We start from the raw sequence: 15,696 nt of genomic DNA on the forward strand, positions 1-15,696 counted from the left end.
TTTTTTTTTTTGAGACGGAGTCTCGCTCTGTCACCCAGGCTGGAGTGCAGTGGCCGGATCTCAGCTCACTGCAAGCTCCGCCTCCCGGGTTTACGCCATTCTCCTGCCTCAGCCTCCCCAGTAGCTGGGACTACAGGCGCCCGCCACTCGCCCGGCTAGTTTTTTGTATTTTTTAGTAGAGACGGGGTTTCACCATATTCGCCAGGATGGTCTCGATCTCCTGACCTCGTGATCCGCCCGTCTCGGCCTCCCAAAGTGCTGGGATTACAGGCTTGAGCCACCGCGCCCGGCCTAAGAAAAATATTTAAAAGAAAAGAGGCTAGTGTGATGATAAGTTAAATTAAACTAAATTGAAATAAAATATGCCCTACAAAAACTCCATAAAAACTGCAATTATATAAAACTTTACTTAAGGCATGGTGAATTTCAGAGAAAAGAGGACAAACTGAGGCTCTTCACAGTTCAGGTTTAAAAAATAATAAGTACATTTGAACAAAGAAAATTAATGGAAAACTAGATATTTCTCTCAGAGAGGATTAATACAATTATTTTTAAAATTATATACATGGAGTTTACAGACCAAGGACTTGATATTCAAAAGATAGATTACAGTCTGGTTTACTTAATTGCTATCAGTGTGGTCATGAATAAATTATTTACCACTACTGTCCTTCAGGTTCCTTGGAGAAAATAATTATGTAAGTTTCTAAGTGTATAAATCACTATTTACACAAGTTTGTGTTATTAGAGAACACAAACTAAACACAAGTTACTACAAACCCATTTTTTTAAGGCATGGAAAAAGTACTGTAACAACTTTACTGATTTTTTTTCCTTCAGAAATGTTACTCTTTATCACTTCTTCAACCTGTGCCCCCCCAACCCAATGTATCATATTCTATTTTACTCCTTATATAGACTTTAATAAGGATTTCTAATTTTATTTTTCTGTGTTTATAAATTGAGTGCCATTTTTCCCCATGGGCTGCTATCTCAAACTTCTGAAGAACAAGGAAAGAAATAACAGAAAGGATAAAGGAATTAAACAGTGAACTTTAAAAAGTGATTCTTTTAGATCATTGCTCCTGGTGAAAAGTGAACCATTAATAAATTTTTATAGTACGGTAGAACATGCTGATTTATTGCAAATATTAAAAATCAAGCTTAATATAATACAATGTAGTTGACTGTCTACTGAAACTATCTTATTTGAGACAACTGAAATGAACTTACAAATTTCAAACAAAAACAATTTGCATTTGTTCTGTTTCCCCTCATCTCAAAGTAAAATACCTGTGTTCAGTAGGTATTTACTGAGTCCTATTTCGTATGTTATTCTGAAAGTATTGAGAAGGAAGGAAAGATATGTAAGATTAAATTTTTAACCTTAATAAATTCCTGATCTAGGATACAAATGTACATATACATCTAATTATACAATAAGTGTCACATGAAATAAATACACATGAGGATGACTGAAGAGCTCGTTGTGTATAAGAATGATCTGACAAGTGTCCAGGGAAGAAGTAAACCTTGAGAGATGGATCATGAAACTGCCTGAAAATCCAGGACATCTTAAATGAACTCTTGAAAATTATGGAATATTATCTACAATTAAAGCAGCTGAGGGAGAGTGTTCCATTTTTAAAAAATATTAATATCTTTCCATCCCCATCCCTTAGTCCTCACTATTCTAGAGGATGAATCTACCTCTAACCCAAATCCTCCCATTTTTCTGGCTTGTTATGGAAAGAATGGAGCTGGATATTGTAAGAAGTATTAATATTAATTAAAGAGGAAGAAAGAAGGAAGGAGGGAGAGAGGGAGGCAGGGAGAGAAGAAGAGAGAGATAAATGTTAGTCAATAGATATCAAAATAGACATTGACATGTAGGCCAGTCAATTCAGGAAAGACTCTAAGATGTTCTGGGGAAAACAAATGCCTTCTACTCAGGGAATCTTTTGCCTTCTAGCCAACTATCATCCTGCAGCATCCTGCCCTCAAGACAGTTCATGAGGCAGTGTGGTATAGCAGAGAGGTTGAGGGGATTTGGAATCTGATGGACCTAGATTCAAGCCCCAATTCTCCCACTAATTATACATCTGGTTAAGACACAAACTCTTCTGAGGCTCAGTGTCTTAATCTCTAAATTGGGCTTCATCCTCAGCTCAGCTCATTGAGCTAGAGCAAGTTAAAATATTATAACAAATGCAAGGAACTTAACACAGTATCTGGAGCTTCTTGGAGTAGCCTCTAAAGTGACAAACTTCTTCCCAGAAATCTTATTCCTTCTGAAGACCCTTGATACAGTATCCTAAAACACCTTCCAACAGCATGTCACAAGCTCAAAGTCATTTCATAATGGCTTATCCACTATCCACTTAAAGCTTCTAAGACTTCTGGGTTAGGCCATTGACTACAGTAATGACCGTATCTACTGAATTTACACATGCTGCTACCTACCAGAACCTGGGATCAGCACAAACTACATTTTACCTGAGGTAGTAAATAGCTTGATGCATGCTATGGATAAATTTGTCCTCTCCAAAACTCATGTTGAAAATTAATTGTCAGTGTAATGGCACTGGAAGGTGGAGCCTTTGAGAGGTGATTAGGCCTTGGGGGCTGTGGTCTCATGGGTGGGTTTAATGCCTTTAGAAAGTGGCTTTCAGGAGTGGGTTCTCTCTCTTTGTTTTCCCCTCTTCTGCCATGTTGGAAACAGTGTTCCCCTACTCCAAAGGATATAGCCTTCTTACAAGCAGAAACTGGGCCCTTACCAGGCACTGAACCTGCCAGCTCCTTGACCTTAGACTTCCAAACCTCCGAAATGGTGAGAAATAAATTTTTGTTCTTTATGAATTACCCAGTTTTGGGTATTCTGTTATTAGCAGCACAAAATGAACTAAGACAATTAGTTTCAATTTAGCATAAACTCCTGGGCATATAAGTTGTTCCCCAACCTCCTGGAAAAATTTAAAACCTTCCTTTCCCTCCTCCTTCCCCTACCCTCTCCTCTCCCTCCCCTCTCCCTCTGTCCCCCTCCCCCTCCCCCATCCACCCTCTCCCCTCTCTCTCCCTCCTCCTCTCCCCCTCTACCCCTTCCCTCCCCTTCCCTTTCTTTCTTGACAGGTCTGGCTCTGTTTGCCAGTCTGGAGTACAGTAGTACAATCACAGCTCACTGCAGGGTCGATCTCCTGAGCTCAAGAGATCCTTCTACCTCAACCTTCCAAGTATCTACAGCCAAAGGCTTGCACAACCATGTCCAGCTAATTTTTAAAGTTTTATTTCAAAGATGGTGTCTTACTCTTTTGTCCAGGTTCATCTTGAACTCCTAGCCTCAAGTGATCCTCCTGTCTCAGCCTCCTATAGTGGTGGAGTTACAGATATGAGCCACCACACCCAGCCTATAATTTTCCTGTTCTAAAGAGTGATTTTACTGCTTATTATTATGATCTCTTTGGACTTTCATACTCCAACAAGTTTTAAATTTTAGTTTACTTCAATTTTTCGGTTTTTTTTTTTTTTTTTTTTTTTGGCTGTATTTTTAAAGGTGTACTCAATTTTATTTTAAATTAAAAGTGAAATGTACTGGTCATCCTCTAAAACAACATTTTTGTATCAAACAAACGTAGCCTTTTTCTTTAATAGTATTTCCCAGAACCTATTATCCTGTGGATGAGCTTACCACAGTTTTAAAGGTGCTAACAATTGCACAATCATAGCTTAGACTTCACTGATGTATAGTGACAAGAGAAAGTATGATTTATTTTCTGCATAATACAGTGGTTAAAACAGTAGAAAATTATTTGGGGGGAAAATGTATGTTACCTAATGTCATCTTAAAAATACCTTGTGGTATCACTAAAGAAAAGAAAAGAAATTGCCAATGTGATTTCAGCCAGAGTCAACAGCGGTCCTTTTTATCACACATTTTCTATTCTTCATGCTGCTTTTTTTAGTATGAATCACAATGAATCATCTCAGCTGGTGATTTAAAGATGTTAAACAAACAACTCAGGTAGTGAAAAAATGTGAGAGCGATTGCACTATTGATACTCAAATAATCTAACATAGATTTTATAATGCACAGATAAAAAGATATTATTTAAGGGTGAAATATGCCAGAAAACAATGTGTAATTGTAGCTAAACTGAATAAAACAGAAATCTTATTGCAAAGATGCCAAAGTGATAGGTTTAGAAGGATTAGACTGGTTACTTTAAAACAAAATAAGCAACATATTTCTGCATTCTAAAGATTATCCAATAATCCAGGCAGCCAATGCAGATGCAAATCTAGCAAGACTTTCAACTCATTGCATGCAGTGGGTTCCCTAAATTATCTGTCCATTTTTTTGCAGAAATATAATCATGGGCTCTTTTGTGACCTATGTTGTCAGTATGTTTTATTTGTGACTACATGATCTGGCTACCGGCTGCTTGGGAAAAATATGACCAAAAACATTCCTGAATGAATTAAATTTAGGTGGAGTTTATTCCTATCATTCTCCTGAGGCAGAAAGTTGAAATTGTATATTTAATATCACATGTGAGTCTAATTGTATATTGGCTACAACAGGAAACTGAAAAAGAAAAAAAGGCTTAAATAAAATTAACCAACATCAAGGCAAGGGTACTTTATGTTCTGTTACAAGTAAGATTAAAAGTATCTTTACACAAACAAAGAAACCAACAAACATTTTTAAAAGTGTGCCAGTGAGGCAACAATCATAGCATAATGGATTATGGCACTATTCTGTCATGGGCACAGGTTTTATCCTAAAAATACACCTTAGGAAAAAAAAGGTTACAATAGAATAGGCCATTATTATGATGGGAGAATTGGAAAAATGTTACTCACCAATTTCAATCAATGTAGTGTCACATATAAAATTTAGGTAACTCGGAAGAAAACTTCAAAGGAATTTGGATGAAGTACTCAGATTGGAGAAGGAAATGATGATCACAGTGGGAAGCCATGTGAATAGCAACCAATTGTGAGACAGAAGATAAATAAAAGGAAAAAAGGAACAACGTGCTTACGATAATAATTAAGGGACATTAGGTGATAATAAATATGAGTTCAAAGAGAAATGGTGAGAAAGAAAAACTAGTTTTGAAGACATACTCTGACAATGGGGAGACAATGAGACTTAAAGAGCCAGCTGCCTCAAATACTTTTTTGAACTAAGTGTGGATTACCAAATCAGTATGCCAACTATTTCCATAGCATTTACATTGCATTAGATATTATAAGTAATCTAGACATGATCTAAAGTGTGTTAGAGGATGTGCACAGGTCATATGCAAATCTACACCATTGTTTATGAAGAACTTGAACATTCATGGATTTTGGCATTTGAGAGAATTCCTGGAACCATCTATATAAAAATGTAATGGGGATTGAGACTAAATGTAGTTTTAGGCACTTGCCCCCAGTAGATGGCTAACCTTTTATTAAATTTCTCTATTTATTTGAGCAAACAAGATAAGATACTTCTCCCTGAATGCTTTAGAGTTGAAGTCCTTGTCAAATGAAAAAGCTAAGCTTTAGAAATGCCAGCTCAGGCCAAACTGCTAGAAATCTAACATGATGCAGAATTCCCATGGGAACAAAATCTTTTATTGGAACTGTCTGGATTTTAGTCAGGCTGCCTTGGACTTCTGAGGGAGGGGACAGGATTGAGGACCCAGTGTACTTCACTATCTACTGGCTAGTCCAGAGCTGGAATTGATAGTAATTAAATCAAAATTGAAATAGAATCATGCAATCTATATAGTGTATAACTTAATTTTGCTGGTTGGGAAACTCACTTTTTATTTTTCAGAAAGAAAAAACATATGAGATAGATCTCAATCACTTGCAACTGTTTAAAAACAAAAAACAAAAAACAAGTGACACTTAAAAATTGAAACTACAAATCTAACAGGACACAGAATGCTTTCCTTAGTGTGATCATCACCTTGAAATACTATCCTTTCTTCAAAAATGAAGTGATTGATGCTAATGAATTATCAGAGCTAATAAAAAAAGAAAAAAGTCAGACCAAATTCTCATTGTCAGTTATTCAAAGAACAGGAGGAAATGCTGCCAGCAACTATTTTACATTTAGTGAGATAATCAGGAGGTGGCAATAAGCCACACAGTTCAAAATTATGTTTCCTGCTGAGTCTGGCTTGCACTAAATAAATGCGTACATAGCTAGATCAAATGAAAATGACTTTTACTTTATTTGGTCATATGGAGTCTTTATGATAATGCCATTTAAGAAATCTGATGAACAAATATAGTATATATTAAGCAAGAAACATCAGAATTACACAGACATTAATTGTTTTAAAGTGCTGTTTTAGACATTAAGAAGTGGATAAGGTAAGAAACAGCAAATTTAGTAAGATTATTATGCACTTACTCTTTAGTCTGCTCTAAGGTTCAAGGGTAGGGTTGTATTTTATTTGTTTTTGATACCTTCCTCTGCCCCTGCAAACTAGTATCACTGCACTCTAAATGCAGTTTTTGGACATACAGTTAGCAACTGTAGGCTGAAAATACTTGTGAAAAAAATGGTTTCTGTACTATCATATGCAGACTGTTTTTTCTTGTCATTATTTCCTAAGCAATTCAGTATAACAACTATTTCCATAGCATTTACATTGAGTTAGATATTATAAGTAATCTAGAGATGATCTCAAGTGTGTTAGAGGATGTGCACAGGTTATATGCAAATACTACACCATTTTATATGAAGAACTTGAACATTCATGGATTTTGGTATTTGAGAACCAATTCTCCATGGATACCAGAGGAAAATTGGATTTATTTTTTGTCACAAGTATTAATACATCTGAAGTATATTGACTATCTTATCCATCACTATTTATACTATATCTCCATATACCACAAATAAATATTCATTCTCCATTATGTGCTTGGCATTGACCAAATATTAAGAGCCAAGGTCACTCAGTCAAAATGAGCTTTCAAGAACCATCCAATAAATCAACCCAAACAAATTATTCACTGGTAAATTATCCTTCTTTCTGGTGGTTGTGAGAATGGTTGAGAATGGTCTGCTGCTACTGTAAACTAGTGTAATAAATAAGCAAGATGGCCGGTTGTCAAGTGGTAAAAATTACACCATTGAAAATGCAATTGGGTTTCAGAGACCTTCGTATTTATACTGTTTGCAGTAAGGAGAAACAGTATTTTATAGTTCAGCCTTGAAGGTCACTTTTTTTTTCACCGTAATTGAGAATTTAAGAGCAATCACTGTGAACTCTCATGAAAATAAGAAAAATATCAACAATTTAAGCTTGTATTAAGCAGTAAAATTCTATGTTTCATTTAACACAGTACAAGAGTTCTGTTTAGCTAATGAACTTATCTAGCATTGTAGCTAAAATTAAAACTGCAATATTTATTTAGGTGTTGATAAGTGGTTTCCATTATTCACACATTAGACCTTTAGTGTATTCCATTTTTAGAAGTAAGGTATAACTAAAATAGAACTGATGCCTACAATTTAGCAAATATTTGAATAATCTTTGACCATGATTATTTTAAGTCATGAAAAGTAAAATACAAAAATGTGTAGTTTACAGGTGTAAATTTATATTAATTTTATCGAACACATAAGACATGGTAAAATAATTTTTTGGCCTATTTTGTTTGGTTACATTTTGTTTTGCTTTGCTTTGTTTTTTCTAATATGGGTACATCTCAAGTCTGGCTTCACCTTTCTGAGTGAAAGTGACAGGAAGACCCAAGGAATTTCACATCCAAAAAAAACTAGGCACATACAACAACCAACAACCAAAGAAAACATTCTTCTTCTTTGGCAGAAGTCTGATATAACTGTAAGAAGCCAAAGTACTCCGGATCATCCATTTGAGAACCTTGGATTTTAGGGACAGATTCATCTAGATATAGTGGTGTCTGGCTTGGAGTGAAAGTCTCCATAGAATCATTGTTGTTCTGTTTTGTTTTGTTCCTCCTGTGATGACACACACTTAGATATAACTATTAAAGAAAGAGTTATTAATTTCCCTGGCCTATTCTGAGAATATTTTCTTTCCCTTCTTGCTTTAATCGAAACCTGGTTCTCCCATAATGATATCACTTGCATTTTAGCTCTCGTAGGCAGCAGTGCTTTTTCACCCTTTGCTTTTGAACCACCAACCCTAGAAGAATAATATAGGGCGTTTCTAGATCACCACTCATTCTTTGAAGATTTTTATCTCCTGACTCATCATCACTCACTCTTACACAACTCTTAATTCTTTGCAATTTCAATATCCACATAGAGATACTTTCTTTTCCTTAGCCTCTTTTCTTCTAGCAACCACGTACCACACTCTCATGGTCATACACTGGCCTGGACACTGTCCTTACCAATGTCTGCACTCTATGATCTCATTTTCACAAATCCAACTTGCTGACCACCACTTCCTGCCTTGTCAGCTCACGTGTTGTCAATTCTTCAATCTCATCGTGACACGAAGTCTGTTGGTCCTACCTCCTTTTCACTAGCCTTCACTCCCTTCATAACCTCACTTTGTTCCAACCCCAGTTACGATACTTTAGTCCATCATAATGCATTCATTACATACATCCTTTATGTACATCCAGTTTTCTTAATCCTATGCAGTTCATTGTCCTTCTCTCAGAAAAGGTCTAGCCCTGGTTAAACACAACTCTGCCTGTTCTATGCCTGTGATAGGATTCAGGACACCCTACCCCAAAATATGGCACCTTGCAATTGAGGAAGCAATAGAAGCAAGACAGTGTCTTTGACCTTCTCCTGGCCCTCTCCCCTGAAGTAGGCCATAAAAGAATTGTCTGGGCCGGGCATGGTGGCTCATGCCTGTAATCCCGGTACTTTGGGAGGCCAAGGCAGGTGGATTACCTAAGGTCAGGAGTTCAAGGAGAGCCTGGCCAACATGGTGAAACCCCATCTCTACTAAAATATAAAAATTAGCCAGGTGTGGTGGTGCATGCCTGTAATCCCAGTTACTTGGGAGGCTGAGGCAGGAGAATCACTTGAACTCAGGAGGCGGAGGTTGCAGTGAGCTGAGATTGTGCCCCAACACTGCACTACAGCCTGGGCAATGAGAACGAAACTCTGTCTGAAAAAAAAGAATTGTCTGACCTTCCTCTGAAGTAAGACAAAACTTTTATTCCAGAGACACCCTCCCTACACCTGGAGAAAAGAAACATACTTGTCCTCAAAGAGATAGAGACACTGAGAATAATTTGAACAGAGATCTTACTAAATCCCCCCCAACTTATTGCAATTAGATCATATCTTTTTTCTTCTAATCATACTTCTGAACTCTTCATCAAACTTAGCATAAAAGTACACACATTTCCCTCTTTCTTTGGGTCTTTATTTCTGAAGGCTCCTGTGTCATGCAAAACTTACATAAATTCGCATGCCTTTCTCTTGTGAGAGGAAAATAAATCTCAGTACATTCAAATCACTAAGCCAAAGGGGAAAGTCAAGCTGAGAACTGTGTCAGGCAAACCTGCCTCCCATTCTATTCCTATATATGTAGCTACGAAGACTGAAAAAAAGCTACATACCTCCCTCACAAGGAAATTCCTTGTGGACAAAGGAGAGACAGAACTTAGTCATCCCTCTGCTCACATGAGACAAATGCGTATCTGATTGCTGCCCTTGCCGTACTTTTTCACTAAACCAGACTAAGGCATAAGTGATTATTCCTGTAAATTGTTTGTTGAGTGAAAGGCTAATGAGAAACTAAAAAGATTGCAACTTTTTGTGTCTTATCTACCTATGACCTGGAAGTCCCCTCCCTCCTTCAAGTGGTCCCGCCTTTCTGTAACAAACCAATGTACATATATTACATACATAAATTGATGTCTGAGCCTGTGTCATGGGTGCATCATTAATGTTGAAAAATAAACTTTCTAAGTGGACTGAGACCTATCTTAGATATTTTGAGTTCACACTTGTTAATGTGTCTTTTGTTATAGGCATCTCAACCATCAACCTAGTGATAACTGAAGAAAGAAATCTTTTCTCCCCTACATTTGCATGCCCCTCTGAAGGCTGGAAAAAATCTAAAATTATGCTGAATTATCTAATTTATAATATGTATCTCTTCTAGGCTCTTAATGTTGCCCCAAAAAGCTTATATTTTCATGATTTTTCACTTTCTTACCCTCCTAAAAAAACCAGTTATTTTATGCTTTTCTAATCTAAAGAAACTTGCCAAGGAACCCCAACACCAAGGTTACCCATCTGCTGTGTGTTCTGCCTCCCTTCACATTTTCATGGATGGACTACTATGTTCCTGCTTTGGTCGAATGTTATGTATCCCCAAAATTCGTATGTTTAAATCTAACTCCTAAAGTGATGGTATTAGGAGGTGGAATCTTTTAGAATTGATTCGTTTGTGAGGACAGAACCCTAAAAAATTAAATTAGTACCCTTTTAAAAGAAACAAAACAGCTCCTTCAACCCTTCTACCATGTTAAGTTAATAGCAAAAACATGGCCAACTTCGAAGCCAGAAATGAACCCTCACCAAGCAGCGAAACTGCTGATGCCTTGATCTTGGGTATCTCAGCCTCCAGAATTGTAAGAAATAAATTACTGTTGTTGATAAGCCTTCCAATCTATGGTATTTTCTTATAACTGCCTGAATGGACTATGACAGTTCCTAACTAATGCGAAGTCCTCAATCCTTGTGCTTCCCCAACTCAAGAAAACTAGTCTAGTGATTCTCCCTTTACTCTCTTCCATTAGCAAATTTTACCTCTCCACTAGATCACTGTCAACAAAATAAAAACATGCTACACTTCCTTGCCTCCATATAGTTTTTTTACCACCTATACCACTGTTACAGGAAAGGGGTCCCCATCCAGACCCCCAAGAGAGGATTCTTGGATCTTATACAAGAAAAAATTAAGGGCGAGTCCACAGTGCAAATCAAAAGCAAGTTTATTAAGAAAGTAAAGTGGTGAAAGAACAGCTACTCCATAGACAGAGCAGGACATTTCCTAAAGTAAGAGGATGAACATGTCTGCCCTAGTACAATGCTTGTTTATATACAGGATAAAAAAGATCATGGGGGGATGTGCTCTGCTACAAGGGTTTGTGATAAAGGATTAATTTTCTTAATTACTATATTTTGCAAGAATCAATATTGTTGTCTTTAAAGCAAAATTAGGAAAACCTTTGTTCTCAACATATCCTGATATTGGAACACTCCCAAGTCTGGGTCTGTTGAGTAAACATTATCAATCTCTTCCTTTAACCATAAACATCAAGAGACTAGGAATGACTAACTTTCCGGGCATGTGGCCCTAGCAAGTCCCAGCCTCATTTTACTAGCCCTCACTCAAGGTGGAGTCACTCTGGTTCAAATGCCTCTGACACCACCACATATCCCCAATTTATTACATCTCATTTTATTTCAAATGCCTTCTAATCCAGCTTTTGCTTATACTAATCTTCTAAAATGGTTTTGTTAAGATCATCAATGACTTCCACATTGCTAAATCCAGTAGTCAATTTTCTGTTCTCCTTTTCTTTACCCATTACCAGCAGTTGATACAGTTGATTACTTCCTCTTCGAAATATTTTATCCACTTGGCCTCTGGTTATAAGATTCACTTGTTTTTCTATTTTTTTTTGGCCACTCCTCCTTGGTCTCTTTCTATAATTGTACCTTTTATCCCAGTTTCTAAAGGTAGGAGTGCCTCAAAAGTCTTAGAGCTTTTCTGTACTCTACATGCAATCCCCTAGTAATTTCATCTAGGATGAATCCAAAATTTATATTCTCAGGTCAGAGCTCTCCAACATACTTTGGATATAACTGCTATGTTCTGCTATGACATTTATTTTGGGAATGCAAATTTGTATCAAAGTAATTAATATTATGGCATTTTTTGATTGGTATTAATTTGAGTATAATGCTATTTTCAGATTTGCTTTTATTTATGCTAATTTTGTTCCACTATGGGAATATGTAGGTATATTTCTTAGGAGCAGGGATTTTAATTTTGGTTTACTTATCTAGCTGCTGTTTGCTTTTGTTTTGTTTGTTTGTTTCATAAATATTTGTAAATGAATGAAAAAGTGGATTCAGGAGATGTGAAGTTCATGGGGATTACATGCAAAAATGTTTGTATACATTTAACTTTCTGTAGAGAAGGATAATAATTTTCTTCAGATGTTGAAAAGGTCCTTAATCATCCACACAAACCAGATTAATAATATAATTCTAGCAATAACCCAATAGGTCATTTTTTGAGCATCAGTATTAGCCCATTTTACTTAAAATGTTTATATAGTGGTTATAATGCTGAAATATTGTGCCCATTTGTAGATTTGTTATGTCAGACAATTGAAATGTGCCAATGTGCTAACAAGGTTTGAAGGAGGTAAATCTCATACATTGGCCTGAAAACCAAATCATCACAAATATGAACCACAAGAAGATCATATATATGAATTTTGAATAATAAACCCCATTGTTTAAAAAATGGATTTTAGCATGTATAACGACAGTATTGCTAACATTTTTGGTCTCAGAAAAGCAACCTATCATTTATAATTCTATTATATAATATTAGCATTTTGCAGTATACTCTTTGGGGCTTCTTTTCATGCATAATAGCATAATAGCTATTGCTTTTAGATGAACAGGTATTGTGAAGTTGTTAACCTTCTTTTGTTCTCTGAAAGTTTAAAGTTTTATATGGAATACCAACAGAATTTTCTGAAGTATAAAATATAAAAACTAAAGAAACAGCAAAACAGTTTACAGAAAAAATAAAATTAATGTTTAAAAAATATTTGCAGAAATGATATTTATTATTCACAAAACTATTTAGAACTTTATTTCTATCTTCTTTGTTCTTATTTTGCAAAGTGCCATGTTTGGTTGCCCAGAGTGACTGCTACAGGTAGACACACTGACAACAGTAAGACGAAAGCCTAGTGTAGGTAGGAAAGAATGGACACTATATAGAGACTAACTTAGATATATAAAAAGGAGAGCAATATGAGGCTATTTGTATGGTAACAAATAGCTGTAAGTGGCTCAAATTGTTCACAAGGTCATGGTTTTACAGTCACTATAATAAAATCATAAGAAGTATTGAGGGGGGAAAAAATGGAGTAATCTCTAATCCAGGCAGTAAGAAACAATCCAGGTAAAGAAAAAAAAGGAGGCGCTGGATGCGGTGCCTCACGCCTGTAATCCCAGTACTTCTGGAAGCCGAGGCAGGCAGATTGTCTGAGCTCAGGAATTCGTGACCAGCCCGGGCAACATAGTGAAACCCCATCTCTACTGAAATACAAATAATAGCCGGGCATGGTGGCCTGTGCCTGTAGTCCCAGCTAGTTGGGAGGCTAAGGCAGGAGAATTACTTGAACCTGGGAGGCAGAGGTTGCAGTTAGCCGAGATCACACCGCTGCACTCCAGCCTGGGCAACAGAGAGTGAGGTTCCATATCAAAAGGAAAAAAAAAAGAGAGAGAGAAAGATTAAATTTTCAGCTATTGGAAATATTTGGCTTTTTAGAATGATCCATTTTCAAAGGATTACTGCTTCAGCTCTACAGTTAAAATATTGACTTTTTCATTGAGAAGTAGTTGTCCACAAATGACTCATTAAAGATCTGTTTAGGAAGATGTGTGACTCAAAGAGGAGGCGGGTGAAATCTTTAATCACAATACTGACCTTTGTATTTGGTTAATGAAGACAAATAAGCAGCCTAATTGAAAGATTTGTATGTAGATGAAGGGGAAATGAAGGTAATTATTAGAGTGGGGTGAGAATTCTGCTGAGAGAGATATAATATAACATGAAGGATATAACATGAAGGAATTGAAATAGAGATTCAGAAATAATTGCCTGGTTTCTTCTTTATCATCTTCGATCTAACTTCTGAGCCAATATCTCAGTCAAATGGAATGGGGCCCATACCACACAGAAACCAACTCCAAAAGAGAAACTTCTGGACCAGTCTTGTTTGAACTGATTGACTGTTAGGTACGATGTTAAAAAAAAAATGGATCATTGAACTATATTATTCTATATGAGACCTGTAAATAATAACAGAAACTTAGTTAGAATTATAAATCTCTTTGATAAAATAGATGGGCCATCCTTTAAAATCTGATATTCTCCTTTATGCTTACACATAAGTGCATCTCATTTTTGTTGATTGAAAGCTAAAATTCTTCCAGGCCCTTCCCAGGATCACCCTCTCCAGGAAGGACAGCATTGCCATAGCCAGTAAGATCACTGATGACTTCATCCATTCCTTGTTGAAAATTAGTTGAACAATGTTTCATTGGTAAAATTACTATAATTCAAAGGAAGATTACCTTTAAGGTTGTTTTGAACTTCTAAAGCTATATCAATTGCATTAAAGGGCAGAACAGGTTCGTTGGCAATTTGCAAAATCACTTCTCCTGAGAGCTGAAAGAAAAAAAGGAAAAAGAAAATACTAGCATTCAGTAATCAGGAGTTTTCATTTGTTTGTTTTTCATTATTTCAGGTATTTTTATACATCTAGAGGAGCAAAAACACACAGGAATAATATAGTTTTATAAAATCTCTTTTTCTTTTAAACCTTTATTTAATTTTATCTTTCTATAAAGAAAAAGTCCTCAGTTCTTTTTCATGTCTCAGAATAGCATAAAGAAATATATCATTCCTTTTGTGAGCTGAAATATTAAGAAATGGCTTCCCTAATTGAAAGAGTTGTAATATTTAGACTTTAAATAATTCCTTACAGTTCATAATATCACATGATCAAACAAACAGTAGAGAGGAGCACCTGAAAATCAATGCCTGGTTATTGGACTAAGGAAAACTTCAGACAAAATTAATGATCGATCTATTTTATTTGATAACCTACAGGCCACATTTGGCAGTTTACTTTGAAGGTAAACAGGCTTCCAAGTTAACTTGTTTTGTGATTTATGGTAACATCCTGTCACTGAGTAAAGAATTTTTTTCTGAGTTCCCCAAATTACATACTGATGAATGCATAACCTAATGACATTGAAAAGGATGCTGATTTGTTTTTGAATTGTGAAGTTTTGCTGATTTGTTTCAGAATCAGGAAGTTTTGCCAATTGTCTTGTATGTAGACATTGTAACCTGTATGTTGATATTTGTAGCCAGTGATTGTAACCTCTGTATTATACCCTCCAGTGTAAAGAACAACTCTGATATGAGGAGTCTTCCTCCTTTCTCCTAAACTTCCTTAGGAAAGCCTCCCAACCTGTAACAGACTCTTTGTTGGTGTGTCTTCACGGGTAGATCTTCACATTTGGCTTCCAATAACCCTTCTTCAAAATCTTAGATACGATTTTCCTTCATGCTTTTATTCTATTCCTAATTGCTGTTTTAATTTTTATAACTTTCTATAATTGAAACTAATAGTATTAATACATCTTTGAGATCAATGCTTAAAATAAATACAAATTTTAAAAGACATCCCCAAAGCTCATATCTGTAATTTTTATACATGCATAATTCCCCCATGACCCCACCCCAAAACTGTCTGAATATTGACACATGCACTACAGCTGAACTAGCATCTGCTTAACAGGCTGAACAAGTCATAAGCATTCATACACATCTCAAAGGACCTTAGGGCTGACAGAAAGCACCATTGTTACCTCTCTCTCTCTCTCTCATAAGTGATACT

The 15,696-nt window shown here is 36.1% G+C and overlaps 1 protein-coding gene and 1 non-coding gene across 2 annotated transcripts in view; both read right to left on the reverse strand.

The window, feature by feature from the left end:
- The window catches only part of NAALADL2 (N-acetylated alpha-linked acidic dipeptidase like 2), a 971,471-nt gene that overhangs the window by 48,037 nt on the left and 907,738 nt on the right, over nucleotides 1-15,696 (reverse strand). Inside the window, exon 12 of the mRNA XM_025377768.1 lies at nucleotides 14,363-14,456. Coding sequence (XP_025233553.1) covers nucleotides 14,363-14,456 — 94 coding nt within the window. The remainder of the gene's footprint in view (nucleotides 1-14,362; nucleotides 14,457-15,696) is intronic.
- Nucleotides 12,364-12,469, reverse strand: LOC112619968. Its single transcript, XR_003118439.1, has one exon. It is a non-coding gene; the product is annotated as a small nucleolar RNA U13 (small nucleolar RNA).

Source organism: Theropithecus gelada, chromosome 2 (assembly GCF_003255815.1).
Source record: "Theropithecus gelada isolate Dixy chromosome 2, Tgel_1.0, whole genome shotgun sequence".
In the NCBI taxonomy this organism is placed as follows: Eukaryota; Metazoa; Chordata; class Mammalia; order Primates; family Cercopithecidae; genus Theropithecus; species Theropithecus gelada.